This window comes from Heloderma suspectum, chromosome 5 (genome assembly GCF_057233095.1).
Source record: "Heloderma suspectum isolate Gila_16-S chromosome 5, 16-S_ref, whole genome shotgun sequence".
In the NCBI taxonomy this organism is placed as follows: domain Eukaryota; kingdom Metazoa; phylum Chordata; class Lepidosauria; order Squamata; family Helodermatidae; genus Heloderma; species Heloderma suspectum.
This window is the reverse complement of record NC_139462.1, coordinates 47,677,741-47,693,315: the sequence shown is the minus strand read 5'-3', so window position 1 is coordinate 47,693,315 and position 15,575 is coordinate 47,677,741. Positions and strand designations below refer to the sequence as shown.

Here is a 15,575-nt window from a genome sequence, read left to right as displayed (position 1 = left end):
ACCAAGGAACTTGACAGATATATGGCCTATCCATTAAAACTAAACCCAGTTCCCTTACTAGCTTATTCCTGGCAATCAAAAGGCTCCCTAGAGATTCAAATCCTACAGTGAAAGTCCTATAAAATGCTTGAAGACCCAAAGACGTAATTCATGACTGCCCTACAGGTGAGGTTGTGTTCCCCTGTAAGTTCATCAAAACCTGAGCATTATAGGATTCCTGCACCATCTAGTTCCATTTTGAAGTTCTAATAAAACTATGAGAGGAAAAAATGAAAACATATTAGCATTTGCTTACCATTGCTAACAATCGGCCATCTTCATTCATAGCAAGGAAACGGTTTGCACATACACCTTTGATTGACACTACACCTCTCTCTTCTGCCTGAAGTAGCAATTTAACTGGACAGGAAAGAAAGTCAGATGTCAATGTTCAAGTAATTTCCATGGTTTACAGAGCACAAACTTACTTAAAATTAAGCAGAGACCTTCAAAAATAAAGTATTCTGTTTTTATAAATTGGTTCACTGTGAAGAGCAAATGGGATGTGTTGTGTACAAAATATTATCAAATGAGTTATAACATCTGGTAAATCTACTTACACATAAGAAGCAAAATAAGAAATCTAAGCATTGATGGGGCACCCTTTCTTGAAACAATATTTGGGCTCCCTACCCCAAAATCAGCAGCAATACCCTGGAATAATCCCAAGTAAGTCACCCAATTGATTGCACTATAGAATGTATGGATTGTTCCTCCACGTTTAAACTGCAAAAATGCAAGCTCAAAAACTAAAATTCACACTAATTTATACCAATTCAGGATCTGACACAAATATTCAAGGTAAATTTCCCCTGCGAAATAGCTCAAAATAGCACTGGGGCAGATTTCCTATAAGAGGCCTTTGACTTTATGCATTATGTACACCAAACAAGAAATGTTAGATACATGTTTTCCAGCTGCCTGCACTGCATTTTTCTCTCAAGTGAGTGTTATGTAACTTTTTCAGTATGCCTTTTGGTGCAGATGTATGAGAAAAGAGCTTAAAATCTGCAGATACTTATACAGACTACACTGGTCCTAAAAATCTATCCTAGAGAACTAATATATATCTTGCAGTCAATTCACCAAGGCTTAAATTGCTGAGGACCCTTGCAGTAAAAACTGACATTAGGTGGAACTAAGGAAAGAAACTATGTTATTTCTGTGGATCATTTTAGAACTAGCCTGAAATATTTTATAGCCCATCTTTTCCATGTAGTACGGAAGCCTGTTTAGTCATAAACAGGCCCTTAAAATGATTCATAAAAACTGCTTCCAGACTATTATGATAGCTTTGACCTTAAGAACTATATGCAAATTACTGGAAATAAAATGTTCATGGATGCAAACTACTCAAACCAAATCTGTTCTGGAAATCTACAATGGAGCTTTTGCCTTTGATAGAAGTGAAAGTGTACTTCACGTTCCCAAAGGAAGATAGATACAGACATGTGTGCTTGCATCTTTTCCTGCTGTGACATGTGTGCATGCGTGTGGTTTTGAACTGAAAAACAGTTTACGGACAAAGGGGTAAGCATTCCCCTTCTGCTTTCTGTTCAACTTTGCAGCCTCCCAGGACTGCTTTTCATTAACAAACCTATTGGGCTTTGTCACACCCATCTGTGTGCAAAATGTAGCTTTCTCCTCAGACACTTATTTGGGAGTTAAGGACGTTTGCTTGCTCGTTTGTTTGTGGGAAATGCCAGTATTTCACTGTTTCCTCCAAACATATAAAGTAAAGATGCAATAAATGTGTAAACGCATCTTTAAACACATGTCTGAAAATCTGGGCTCAGTCCGTAGAAAGTAGCTAGATAACGTAGCTACATTGACTGAAGATGGAACTAGTTAATAATTTTATCTCCTGTTTCAATCGTGACATATCTTTATACAAAGGGGTGAGACAGAAATCCTGCATCAGTTCTAGCATCAACCTGTACCTAATAAAATATGTGCACACCAGGCAGATTTTTCTGAGGAAAATGGACATATTTCCCTCCTTTTTCCTCCACCCAAAACTATATACTGTGCAGTAGAGAAGGGGGAATGGTACACATCCATCCCTTACAGAGAGCCATCTAATTTGCACAATTACTCTGATACATACCTTCATTCAGAATTGTGGGAAACCTCCACTAACTTAAACGGAGCAGTAACATACAAGAGGAGTTTGTGTGGATTAAATAGCATTGTAAGTCTGCTAAAGGAATAAGGAACTTGGTAAGGTGCACTATACCCGCTACAGCCAGTTGAACAACAGTACTACTGAGAGACAGCCAAACCTCAACATTTTAAGCCATAACAATTACAAATTAAAAACACGTCATTACATCCTTAGAGTAAGTTGTTTTCAAAAATGGAAATAATGTCTAGAATCCAAAAAATGACAGGTTTTTAAGTATGGAAATTGAAACCAATTCAATAAATAGAATAATAAACTAGACAATGTGAAAAAATTACGGCTATGTGTTACTGCCAGCATAAACACTACTATGTAGTTGCCAAATTTTGCAGACGAAAAACAAATATATGACCAATTGAAAAAGCAAGCTATTTAAATAGAGACAACAAGGAGATACTCTAACTTCCACCTTTGCTGAGAATTAAAAATGGGGTACTATATTCTGCAAACAATATTCTACAGAAATGTAGTGATGACCAACTTTATTCCAAAGCAATATTTTTACACTTAACTGGGGAAAATATTATATTTGGCTCCATACTATCTTCCTTTCTGCTTTCTCTACCGTTCTTCAGTTCTCATGGCAGGAATCCCTTCCTCCGCTCATCTAGCACCTATGGCTACCCAATACTTAGTTACCTAGGAGTAAATCCCACTGACCTCAAACACTGTCATGTTTGACTGCACTGTAGATGTACTATCAGTACCAGTGAAATTCTATGCAAGTCTACTCAGAAGCAAGTCCCATTTAGTTCAGTGGGGTTTACAGTTAAGTGGGTATAAGACAGCAGCCTTAAAACTCCCACAGCTTGAGGTAACTTATAGCATAGCATTATTTAAAATCAAAGTGTTTCTAAGTTTGTTCTTGCCAAACACACCAGTAGAGAATGAGAATGAGCTTTCCACACAATTTTACATGCTTCCCAGAGTGTTCTGTGAAACAAAATGTTATTTTGCTCTATAGTTGCAAAAGAAATATTTTAATGTACAGTCCAAATGCTAAATAGGAGAGAGACACCAGTGTTATAATGTTGTGTTATAATGAGAACAAAATGGCTAAATACTATTCTCTTGTAAACCATTAACTGTACACAGCTCACTAGGCAGAATACCCCACACTGTCACAAGAATTTTCATGCAAAATTTAAACAAACTAATGAGCAGAACAATAGGGTACAAGACTGTTTGAGCAACCTGGACATATGCCTCTTTAGAGGAACCTGCACCGCGACCAGTGGGCCATTTTGATTGCAAAAGTTTAAAAAAATAGCCTGGCCATGTTGCTGAGCTGGGGCTCTAGCATATAGTGGAAGTGAAGCAGTAAGCCTGGCTATTTTGCTGAGACAAGGATTAGCACGGTTTGGAAACAGAAGTGGCAGGGATAAAAGAAGCTAAAGAAAAGGTGGGGCGGTGTCATAAGTGGTCTGTGGAAAAGGGAACTGGATGGTTGAAGTGGGAAGCGCAGAACTGGCCCTTCACAGAACTGGCCCTTCATACCTTGAGAAAATATATACATTTATAAATATGGAACTACTGCAGTACTGGTCACATCATGCCTAAACAGTAAGAGGTGTTTGGCTGCATACTATAAATCCAAAAGATAAATGGATCATACCAAAAGAGCATGATGATGTGAGGCACTTATTGCAGTACATCTTTCCTTGAGCATCTCTACACCAGCCTAAAATCCTGCATTTAAAACAGGACTTTCTGCTTCTGTTTTAAATGCAGATCACAACGGACTCCTTTTACATGCGCTACCTTTCCCTGCTCCCCTTTCCCCCTTCTTCTCCCCCTTATCTGAGTCTTCCCTATGTTTCATTGATCTAGCTCTTCTTCTTGCCGCTTTTCCTCTTTTCGCAGAGGAAAAGCTCCATGTGAAGGAACCCCTTGTCTCCAAGTTAAAGGAAAACCAGAGAGCTTCGGCTATTGGGTGGTATATAAATGTATTAAATAATCCCTTCTTTCACAGCTGTCCAAGTTATAAACCTCTTTCAGCTCAAGGGCCAAATCCCATTTCAGAGAAGCTGGGGGGGGTGCATTCCAGCGGTGGGTGGGGCAAAGGCAGGGCCAAATACCAGCAGCTCTTACTGCCATCATAGGCACTTCAGCCTTTTAGAATGGGGGTGGGGAAACTGCACAAACGCTGGGAAACCACCACATGGTCAGTGGAGGGGGGAAATGAGGTGAGGCCAGGAAAAGGGGTGTGGCTTGGGCAACCCCAGAGGACCTCACTGGTACTCTGAGGGGGTCAGATTTGCCCCTGGGCATTAGGCTTTGTTATAAAGTTCTTTAATTAGTTGTGTGTTTATATGTACAAGGAGACTTACCAACCGAGCTGTACAAGGATACAAGTGCAAGAGACTTCAGACTTCACAAGAGAATCTCAGTGAAAAGGACCATTTCTGAAAAAAGCTAACAGGTAACCTGTTAGCACACTGTGCAAAAAGAATCGGCTTCTGGGTTATTGCTGCTTAATATCAAACTGTTCTGAATGGAAGCTGTTCAGTTGTGGTAATTTTCTGCCCAATGCCAATTTTCATTTTCACATACCGCTTCCAGCTATTAGGCAACATTTCTATCAGAAGTATTTACAGCTGGGCAGCAACAAGCAGTTCTAGTTTGAGAGCATCTCCTTTTCTAAAATTCTGAATCTAGGCTCCTCACCATCACTTTCCTATAAAGCGAATTGTTGGCTATGGCTGAGATACAAGAAGTAACGTACAAAATTTGTGTATTATGAACTATTGAGAAACAACCACTGTACTGTACAACTTGACTGTTCAGAACTAGAATTACATGGCTGCTTAATTGGTAGTGTTCTGAGGAAAATATTCTCATCACATATGCATGCCCTCAGAGGTAAAGTATTTTTTATTAATAACCTGGTAGAAGCTTTCAAACGCTTCAATGTGGAAGGTGAAAACAAAATGAAAATAAATGTTCATTGACTTACTGAACTTGAACAATTTTAATTAACAAAACAAATTTCTTGCTGATACTGCAAAAACAAGTCCCACATCAACTTCTTCTATGTTTATAATATAATATATATATAATATATTACCAATATATTTGGTATTTACCAAATAAAGCTAAAAAAAGTCATTACACTTTAAAAAATAAAGCGGCTTACTATCCTACAATATGAAAAGATATGCAATCACAGCAGCAGTGTTATATGGATTTATGACAAACTTTGCAGTTACTAGTAGTAAATACTGGGCTTTATATAAGATTTAAAGCACAATGTTATACATGCCTACTGAAAAGCAAATCCCATTGAGTTCAATGGGGCAACTCCAAGGAAACCGGATACAGGACTACAGCCTTAATCACCGTATCATATATGGACACCTGCATAGGAGAGGGGGAATCACACATCCAGAACGTCTTTATTTTTCAGGAGAGAAGGTCCACCAAACGGTTATGCAGTGTTGTAGGGAAGTAGGTAACCTTGCTAGTGTTTGCCTGGTTTTCTGCTCTTGTAGTTTACTTTCAGAAAGGCTGCATGAGCACTCCTGGGGCATGGGGGGAGAAGGGGAATGTGTCACTAGTCACCCGTGGTATCAGTATATATCCATACTGCTCATGCAATCTCAACCTGTGTAGAATTCACAATTACAACAGAAGTACAAATGGACTGAGAAGGAGGGGGAAGGAAAGAGATTGTTATGTGCTATTGATGGAAAACTTTTTCGTGGGAGCACTAAATGGCAAAAAGACTTTCTCCAACTGCTTTTGGATCTCTTTCTACTTTGAATCTGAAGTACTCAAATGTGTCTGAACAGGCCAAAGTAATGTAGGATTAGGATACAGCTTAACAACGAGCTTTTCTCCAAAGTTATTACGATGACGACGATATTTATCCCACTTTTTCCCAATACTGGGACTCAAGGCGGCTTTACAACATTGAACACTTGTACAGTTAAGGCATATAAACAGAAATATACAAAAGTTAAACAATATAATTAAATCATCAATAATATTAAAATTGTATAAAATATCAGAATTTTAAAATCAACAACAATATAAACAATAGTACCAATCCATGATATTCTCACAGGTCCAGACTATCTATCCCCAAAGGCCTGCAGGAACAAAAGTAATTATTGTCAACTGTTTTGAGGTTTCTTCGTTATAAGCAAAATCCTTTTGTTTACTTTCTGCAAGCTTTAATCAAGCCATTTTTTATTCATTGACAGGTATCTAGCCATTTCTGCACCTCTTATTCTGAGATGCCAACTTTACAAAAGTTCTATCCTCTCTAATTTAGTTCCTGTTCAATTTTTAGATCAGAATCTTCTTCTGTTCTAGTAAATCCATATCCTACCACAACTGTCACTAAATTATGGAATGTTTGAGACTGGGTTTCTTAAATTGCATACTGCCATCTAAATGTGGAGGCTGGGATATTTACTTTTTTTATTATCCCATCTCTGTGAACACCAAATGTGGAAAATTGCAATGGTTTTCTTATAATCCCACCTAACACCGCCAAAATGTCACTATGTAAAAATGGTACCTTATTTCCTTATTCCTTAATTTCGGTTGCCACCATTTAAATTACTGGTAAAATCTTAACAAGTCCTAAACATGTAGCAAAGTAAATTCCATTCAGTTCAGTGGGGCTTATTCCCAGGTAAACAGGTGTAGTATTCCAGACTGATAATAGTTATTCAAAATATGGTAGCACTCACTTGTGGATTTCATATCATCATGCCAAAGTTTTAAAAAGAGAAAATGAACAATTTAAGTAATACCAGGGTACTTTGTTTTATTTCTATCTTTCTTCTGCCATGTATTTGTTTTCCTGCACAAATACTTCTCGTTAAAATATAAAACCTGAAGTGAAAGTGTCTTTTCCCCTCAAGCACTTGAAATTATTATATTTTTTCACTTGGCAGTCATTCCTGTACTATTTTTATAATTTATTTATTTAAAACATTTGTATCCCACCCTATATCATTAAGATCTCAGGGTGGCATACAGATAAAATCAATTTAAACAGTATAAAACAATAAACAATTTAACCAGCTAAAAGCGTATTAAACCATTTAAAAAGCTAATGGTAATTAGAAAATCTAAAACAATAAAACAGTTACAACAGTGTTCAACTTTAGTGAATTCAATTAGCCCTCAAAGGCTTTGGTGAAAAGCCATGTTTAAACTTGGCACCGAAACAAAACCGTCTGGTTTGTACATGGTCTGTACTAACTTAGGGCACAGTCCTATGGATTGCACCCTTGCGAGACGGAAGCCTCCAAACTTGAAGGCTTCCATGTGTCTAATACCCTCCCAGGCTGAAGCTGGAAGGGCAGGAGGAGCGGCAGAGGCGATCTTCACCTCCCCATCCTCCAATTACTGCGTTTCTTGCTAGACAGGCTTTTTAGCCCGTCTAGTGATGGTGCTTCAGAGGGGGAGGGAAGGAGGTTGGAACAGGCTCAGGATAGCTCGTAACCTGGCCTCTCCAGTCTCCTCCCCTCCCCACCCACCAGAATACCCCTTTTCCCCTCTGTCAGAGGGCTGTCTCTGACCTCAGAGGGGGGAATCACCACTTTCCTATGGCCCCTCAGACAATGACTACGATTCTATGATTCTATGACTAGGGGCCATAGGATTGTTCCCTTAGACTGCTAGAAAGAATTAAGAAAACACTTGATAAGAACAAGGGGATCCCCAGATTTTTCTAACAGCACAATCCTATGCTTGTTTACTTGGAAGTAAATCCCATCCTGTTCAATTGGGTTTTCATGCTAGTAAGTGTGTTGAGGACTACAAAATAACCCAAACATGCCTATTCAGAAGTAAGTCTCATTGAGTTCAATGGGGCTTACTCCCAGGTAAGTGAGCCTAAGGCGGCAATCCTATACATGTTCTCATAGGAGTAAGCACTTTTGAACACAAGGGACTTACTTCAGAGCAAACGTGTGCATACTTGCACCGTAAGTCATGTAGAAGCCATTTGTACATACTTTGTTTCCAAAGAACCTGGTTTATGAATAATGTTTAAGGTTGTGGCACCAAAAACACTCAGTTTCTGGGCTGAGAACCAGACAGGGATGTAACACTTATATTGAGTATGGGAGTTTCCATTTACCTCCTATTTCCAGAGGGGAGGAAATTATGATTTGTCAAAAATAATAGCAACATATACATTGTATTTTTAAAAAAATGGCACTCACGTATGCCTCCCTCTGTACACTTCCTTCATGTAACAGCTTAATTAATTCTCTCCTTTAGCATCAAACTTGTGATGTTGAGGGAAGACAAACACCTGTGATTTTGCCTCTCAGCACTCTAATGGAGTTATATATTAATCATGTGCGTCTGATTTCTGTTAAGCATGATCATCATAATCATAGCAACATAAAACAGGATTCCAAGTCCTATTTAGCTAGTTGTTCATTTTCCCCTCATGGTTAGAATTTTCGACCTAAGTGGCTACAAAACAGGAGTCCTTCAAGACAATCCAATTATTAACTGGTTTCTAGGAGCCAGCTGCTTCCTCATCCCTAATAATTTCCTTTTCCAAAATATACAGCAAGTTAGGGCACAACCCTATGCATGTTTATTTAGACAGAGAAAAGGCCTACATCTCCCAGCACTCCCCAGCCGGCTGGCTGGGGAATGCTGGGAGATGTAGGCCTTTTCTCTGTCTAAACATGCATGGGATTGTACCCTAAAACAAACACACACACACACACACACACACACACACAACGCTGCATGTTCCAGATAAAGAGAGAAATTAAACAAAACTTGTATCTTCTCTTACAAGGAAAAGGGGCAGGGGGAACACACAATCTGAACCTTTGCCATCTCTCTAGCGTGCAGTTAATTTACATCAACTGACAAAATGATCAGCAAAACACTTCTCATTTCAGTTTACAAGAAGGAAGTTTGTGTACTCACTGAAAAAACCTAGGCTGCACGTCCCTGGATCAATGAGTAGCCTTACTACCGTCTCCACTACGGAAAAGCCAGTTCCAAGCCAAGAGTTCAAGGCCCATCTCCAAGATATTTGCAGAGGCCCTCTGAGGAAAATTCCTTCATGAGGCCCCTGCATGACATACACTGTGGTGAAGTTACTAGGCCAAATCCATATAAATTAAATCTTTTTCCTGCATATTCAAGTACTACTGCATAGAGCACACAATTAATGTGGAATCTTATTAGCCAGGTATGAGAAAGTGCTCAAACCAACCTCTAAGAACTGCCACAATATAAAGGAAGGATGCTAAAAGGCATTAAGACTGTAATCCTATATACACTTACCTGAAAGTAAGCCCCTTTGAAATAAATGGGCCTTACATCTGAGTAGACATGCATAGGATTGCACCCTTAGAAACAGTTCATACAATATTCAACATATACAAGGTCTATGGCAGGGGTGTTGAACCTCTTTCAGACCGAGGGCCAAATTCAATTTCAAAAAAAGATCTCAGGGGCCACATTCTAGGGGTGGAAAAGGCTGAAGGCAGAACCAAAATACCCAACTACTAGCATTTATTAGCTTAAAACTGTTACTATCAGTCCCTAAGCTTTAGGAGAGGCACTTCAAACTTTTAGAATGGTGGGGGGATGCATAAAGACTGGGAAACCAACAAACTATCAGTGGTTGGGGGAAAGCGATTGGGTTGGAAGCTGGATTTGGCCCACGGGCCTGACACTCTGCATCCTGGTCTATGCAGTGCTTCCAGACTCAGGGCTTTTAACACTCCCAGTGATTACTGTTCCAATGTAAGCTACAGCAATGGCTTTCCACAGTTCTGCAGGTATAGTGTTGTTGTTTTGCAAATTCAACCCACTATGTTCTATTCATATTAGGGAGCATAACTTAGCCATATGGGTGCGAGAGATAATGCACCTGAGTACACCAATTTAGCAATAGGTTTTAAAAATCCATTCTTTAGTTTGTGCTAAACCCTTTTCATGTAAGTATTATTGCATGAGTATTTTAATAATTTTCAAGCAAAAAGCAGTTTAGGGCAAACTGAAATGCTGATTAAAAAATAAGCACACTACTGAAATGGTGCTGACCAGAAGGTTAATAGAGAATGTGTGCCAAAGGAAAGAGGTGTGGTGACAGACTTCACCACCTGAAACATCACTGCACAAATGCAAACCACAACTCTTCAAAAAGATGGAAGAGTGGCATTAAGGCAGTCTACACCGGTAGAGATTGCACTGCTGGTTCCATTCTTTCAACAACAACAACAGATTTTGCAAGCTCCCAAGATAAACAGAAGACATGGAAAACATGGGAGAACAACAACTAGATGTGATGACATATAAATGCCCCATAATAACTGACTGAACGAAGAATGGCAATTCCAGAGCAAACACCTAGTGTGGAAACACCTTTGCTGACAGCCAGCATCTCTATGTCCCATCTCTGTCTCCTCAAATAAACTGAGAACAACTGCTTGACTATTCCATCTGGGTGCTAGGTCTAGAACCAGGGTAGGCAACCTTTTGGGGTTGTGGGCATATTTGGCCAACTGTCCTAGGCACCACCATGAACAAGCAACCTGCCCAAAATACTGAATACAAGATAGAGGTGGAGTCTGAGGCCCAACACACTAAACAACTCCTTTGAACCCACCGTCTTCAGCACCAACAGAAACCTTTTTCACAGCAATTCCAGCTGCTGCTAAGTTTTTTGTTTTGTTTTTTAAGTGGGAGGCTTAGGGCACCTTAGTGGGCACCAAGAAAGGCATCCAGGGCTGCATTGGTGCCCATGGGCGCCATGTTGCCTATCCCCTGATCTAGAGGGTAAAGAGATGCAGAGGGATAGTCTTGATGGTTCCTCACCGCCCTAAACCCAAGCCTGAAATTTAGCACTGTAACACCTTTATACTTGGGCAGAGTAAAGCTTAAAAAATTAGGGTGTTACGTATTCTATTTTTACATGCATTGTACAATTATTAAGTTGTAACCTGCCAAAAGCCTAGGAATAGGCAGGCAAGAACCTGAAATGAAAGCACTGATACAGTTTTTGCTACATGAACAGTTTTCAACCATTACAAAACTTCACATAAGCCAGGTTTTAAGTGGCATGCCATGTATTCTGTCAGTGTCTTCTTCTCTGTCCAAATATGACACATGTAGGGCATTTCGAATAGCTTGCAGTTAGCTATATTGTAGGAGAACCTAAGATGGGAGGCAGCCTCTAAACCATTTATAGATTCCCAGATGAAAGCTAGGAGCGTGAATTACACCCCCAAAGCTGTAAGCAGTGAAAGTGCCAGGGTATTAGTGTACTTCCAGCAATCAACTTCTGCCCAGAGGCAGGCTGTCACCACCTGCAGCCTCCAAACAGTTTTTAAGGAAAACCCTGCTGAAACTTCAACTTCTGTTGTATGAAGATTACCCAGAAATGGCATGCCACTTAAAACCAATCAACCAATATTCTTTTCTTTTTTAAACAGAAATGCAGCTACAAGGGGTTGCAAATCTGCTCTCAGTAGCAATGGAAGGGGGTTAACTCCTTCCTGCTGTGCAATCCGTCTGATCAAAATTACACTCACACACACCTTGGTGTTGTTTGCCCCATGGAGGAAAATGCACATAAACCTAAAGCCACACTGGGAGAAAGAGAAAACACCAAGGAGAGGTGATTTCAGCTGAAGGTATCAACCACAAAAACATTTGTGAGATAAACAAGATGATCTACTATAACAACATAAGAAAAGCCCTGCTGGATCAGACCAAGGGTCCATCTACTCCAACATTCTACTCATACAGTGGCCAGTCAGCTGCCTGTGGGAAACCCACAAATGAGACTTTATTGCAACAGCACCCTCCCACTCATGTTCCCCAGCAACTGGTGTACATAGGCATACTCCTCTGATACTGGAGGTAGCATATAGGCATCAGGACTAGTAGCCATTGAGAGTCTTCTCCTCCATGAATTTGTCTAATTTTCTTTTAAAATGCCATCCAAATTGATGACCATCACTACACCTTGTGGTAGCCCCTACTCAGCCATAAAGCTCATTTGGTGACTTTGAGTCAATCAATACTGATTATAAGCCTAACCTACCTCACAAGATTGTTTTGAGGATAAAGTGGAGAGGAGAAGGATTATGTATGCTGCCTTGGAGGAAAAGGTGGGATATAAATGTAATAAATATACCAACTACACCCTTATCTGGACAGAGATCACCTAGCTACAGTTATCCATGCTCTGATAACCTCTCATCTGGATTACTGCAATGCGCTATATGTGGGGCTGCCTTTGAAAACAGTCCGGAAACTTCAGCTGGTCCAAAACAGGGCAGAGAGGGTTAACAGGAACTGGCCAATGTGATCATATTATGCCAATACTTTTCCAGCTGCAATGGCTGCCAGTCCATTTCCAGGCCCAATTCAAAGTGCTGGTATAAACATTCAAAGCCTTAAACGGTTATCTGAAAGATCGTCTTCTCCCATATATACCTGCCCAAACCCTAAGATCATCTTCAGTGGTCCTCCTTCTCCAGGAGCTCCTGTCAAAGGAAGCGAAGCAGGCGGCTACCAAAAAGAGGGCCCTTTCCATGGCAGAAAGGTTGTGGAATGAGCTTCCTAGAGAGGCTCGCCTGGAATCTACTTTGTGCTCTTTCCGGCACCACGTGAAAACCTTCTATTTTCCCAGGCATTTTAGGGGGCAATCCCCATGCTGGCTGGGGAATGCTGAGAGTTGTAGGTCTTTTTTCTGTCTAAACATGCATAGGATTGCACCCTTAGTCTTTGAGCTCTGTTGTTTTAGATCTGCTACTGTATTTTAAAACTCTGCATTGCTGCTAAGTTTTATTGTGGTTGCACATTTATACGGTAGTTTTAAGCTTTTATATTTTATACTATGTTTTATCTTGCATTTTGTGGTTTTAATTTTTTGTGAACCACCCAGAGAGCTTCATCTATTGGGCAGTATGGAAATGTAATAAATAAGAAAGAAAGAAAGAAAGAAAGAAAGAAAGAAAGAAAGAAAGAAACTATTTATGGAAAAGGAAGGAAAGCCCCACTGTATATGCAGACTTCTGATCTTGCAACTCTGGTTCCAACCCAATGGAGAGGGAAGGGTGGGTTTTTTTTAATATCCACTTGAAAATTATAGAAAATATATACTGAAGGAATCAGTATATTCTAAGGAATCGCAAACATTTTCTCTTGCACATGGAAATTCAGTTGGGGTAGGGACAGAACATTTTTGAGTAAAAACTGATCAGAGGAAAGCAAATCCTCTGCTCCACCATTTATTTCATTATTTTATTTATTTCTAATTCTCCCAATAACAAAAGTTATCTGGGCAGGTTACAAAGCTAAAGAATAAAAACGCTATACAACAATAAACAGCACAGGAAAAAACAATACAATGTAAAACATAATAAAATCATAAAATGTTTAAAATGCCTGGGGGAAGATGAACGTCTTTGTCTAGCTCTGAAAAGGTAACGGTGTAGGCCCCAGGCAAGCCTTCTTGGGGAAGGCATTCTGTAGACGGGACATCACAACTGAGAAAGCCCTTTTCTCTTATAGCCACCTGCCTAGCTACCTTCATTGGAGGTGCCTGAAGGACAGCCTCTGAGGATGATCTCTATTCAAACAGGCTACATCCCACGGTTATTTTTTTAAAAAAATCAGGAGCTTTTTATATGCATCCATTGCGTAACACAAGCAGGCAGCTAAGGATGACATTTTATAGGGAATCTGACTAGGACCAGAAAAAATGACACAGAAGAGCCAAGGTCATAAAGGATTAATAAGAGAACTGGAAGAGAAGTAGAAGCAGCAGGTATAGACCAGAGCTACAGTCAGGGCCAGAAATATTGGAACAAGGATAACTGTTTGCTCCATACACCACCACATTGAAGTTGAAAGGAAACACACCCAGATGGGAATGAAGTCAGGACTTTCAGCTGTAATTCAAGGGGTTTGACAAAAGTGGGGCACTAACCATTCAGGAAGGACAGCCAGTGGCATACACACACACCCGTCGTTGGTGGCTCATAAGTAATGGAACAAACCAACATCATTTCAAACTTAAAGATCGCCTTTAATACCTGGATGAAAATCCTTTGCAGTCAATGACTGCCTGAAGTCTGGAACGCATGGACATGACCAAATGCTGAGTTTCCTCCCTCGAGATGCTTTGCCAGGCCTTTACTGCAGCTGCCTTCAGCTGCTGCTTGTTTGTGGGTCTTTCTACCTTCAGTCTAGTCTTCAGTAAGTGAAAAGCATGCTCTGTTGGGTGGAGATCAGGTGACTGACTTGGCCATTGAAGAACATCCCACTTCTTTTCCTGGAGAAACTCTTGGGTAGCTGTTGCTGTATGTTTTGGGTCATTATCCATCTGCAATATGAAGCAGCGTCCTATCAGTTTGGCAGCATTCGGCTGAATCTGAGCAGAAAGTATAGCCCTATACACTTCAGAATTCATCCTGCTGCTTTTACCAGCAGTCGGGTCATCCATAAACACCAGTGTCAGGGTGGACACTGAGCCCATAGAATCCCAGAGTAGTTCTGATTCTGAGGAAGAGCAGTCGCTCCTGGGAGAGGAGCGCGCTCCTCTTTCCCAGGGCCCGCAGCTGACAGAGATTCCTTCCACCAGCATTCCTAGATTAGAAAGCAGTCCAGGGAGTGATCAAGCGCGGGAAGCAGTCTCGGTGGACGCGCGACGCAGACGCAGAGAGCGGCGCCAGATGGAGGGCGCAGAAAGGAGGCGTAGTGCCCGGTTGGCGCTCAAACAATGGCTGCGCCCAGAGGATCCAAGGGAAAAGGGGAGGGACTCTCCCTAGTCCTTTAGTTCAGGGGTCTGCCAGTAATTCCCTTTCAAACGGGGACCAACTGTTCCAACTTAAGGCATAGGTACTCTGCTGCTCAGATCTAGTTGCTACCTGTAGAGTTGTTAAGTTGTAAAAGAAGAATAAAGCTTTGAAAAGAATCCCTTTGTCTGTGTCTGGACTTGGCTACTGGATTAGACTGAGAGAGGCCTCCAAGGAGCCCTTGACAACCAGTGGCCTGGTTCCATTGGCAGCCATACATGCCCATGCCATAACACTGCCTCTACCATGTTTGACAGATGATGTGGTATGCTTTGGATCATGAACTGTTCCTTTCCTTCTCCATAATTTTCTCTTGCCATCATTCTGGTACAAGTTAATCTTGGTTTCATCAGTCCAAAGAATCTTATTCCAGAACTGGGCAGGCTTTTTTAGGTGTTTGCTGGCAAAGGCTAATCTGGCCTGTCTGTTCTTGAGTGTTACCAGTGGTTTGCACCTTGTTGTGAAGCCTCTGCATTTACATTCATAAATCCACCTCTTGACTGTAGATGTTGACAATGACATGCCTACCTCCGCAAGGGCATTCT

General features: G+C 40.6%; 1 protein-coding gene across 1 annotated transcript in view; it reads right to left on the bottom strand.

The window, feature by feature from the left end:
* FGF2 (fibroblast growth factor 2) overlaps window positions 1-15,575 on the bottom strand; it is a 39,864-nt gene that overhangs the window by 4,911 nt on the left and 19,378 nt on the right. Inside the window, exon 3 of the mRNA XM_084859757.1 lies at window positions 296-399. Coding sequence (XP_084715883.1) covers window positions 296-399 — 104 coding nt within the window. The remainder of the gene's footprint in view (window positions 1-295; window positions 400-15,575) is intronic.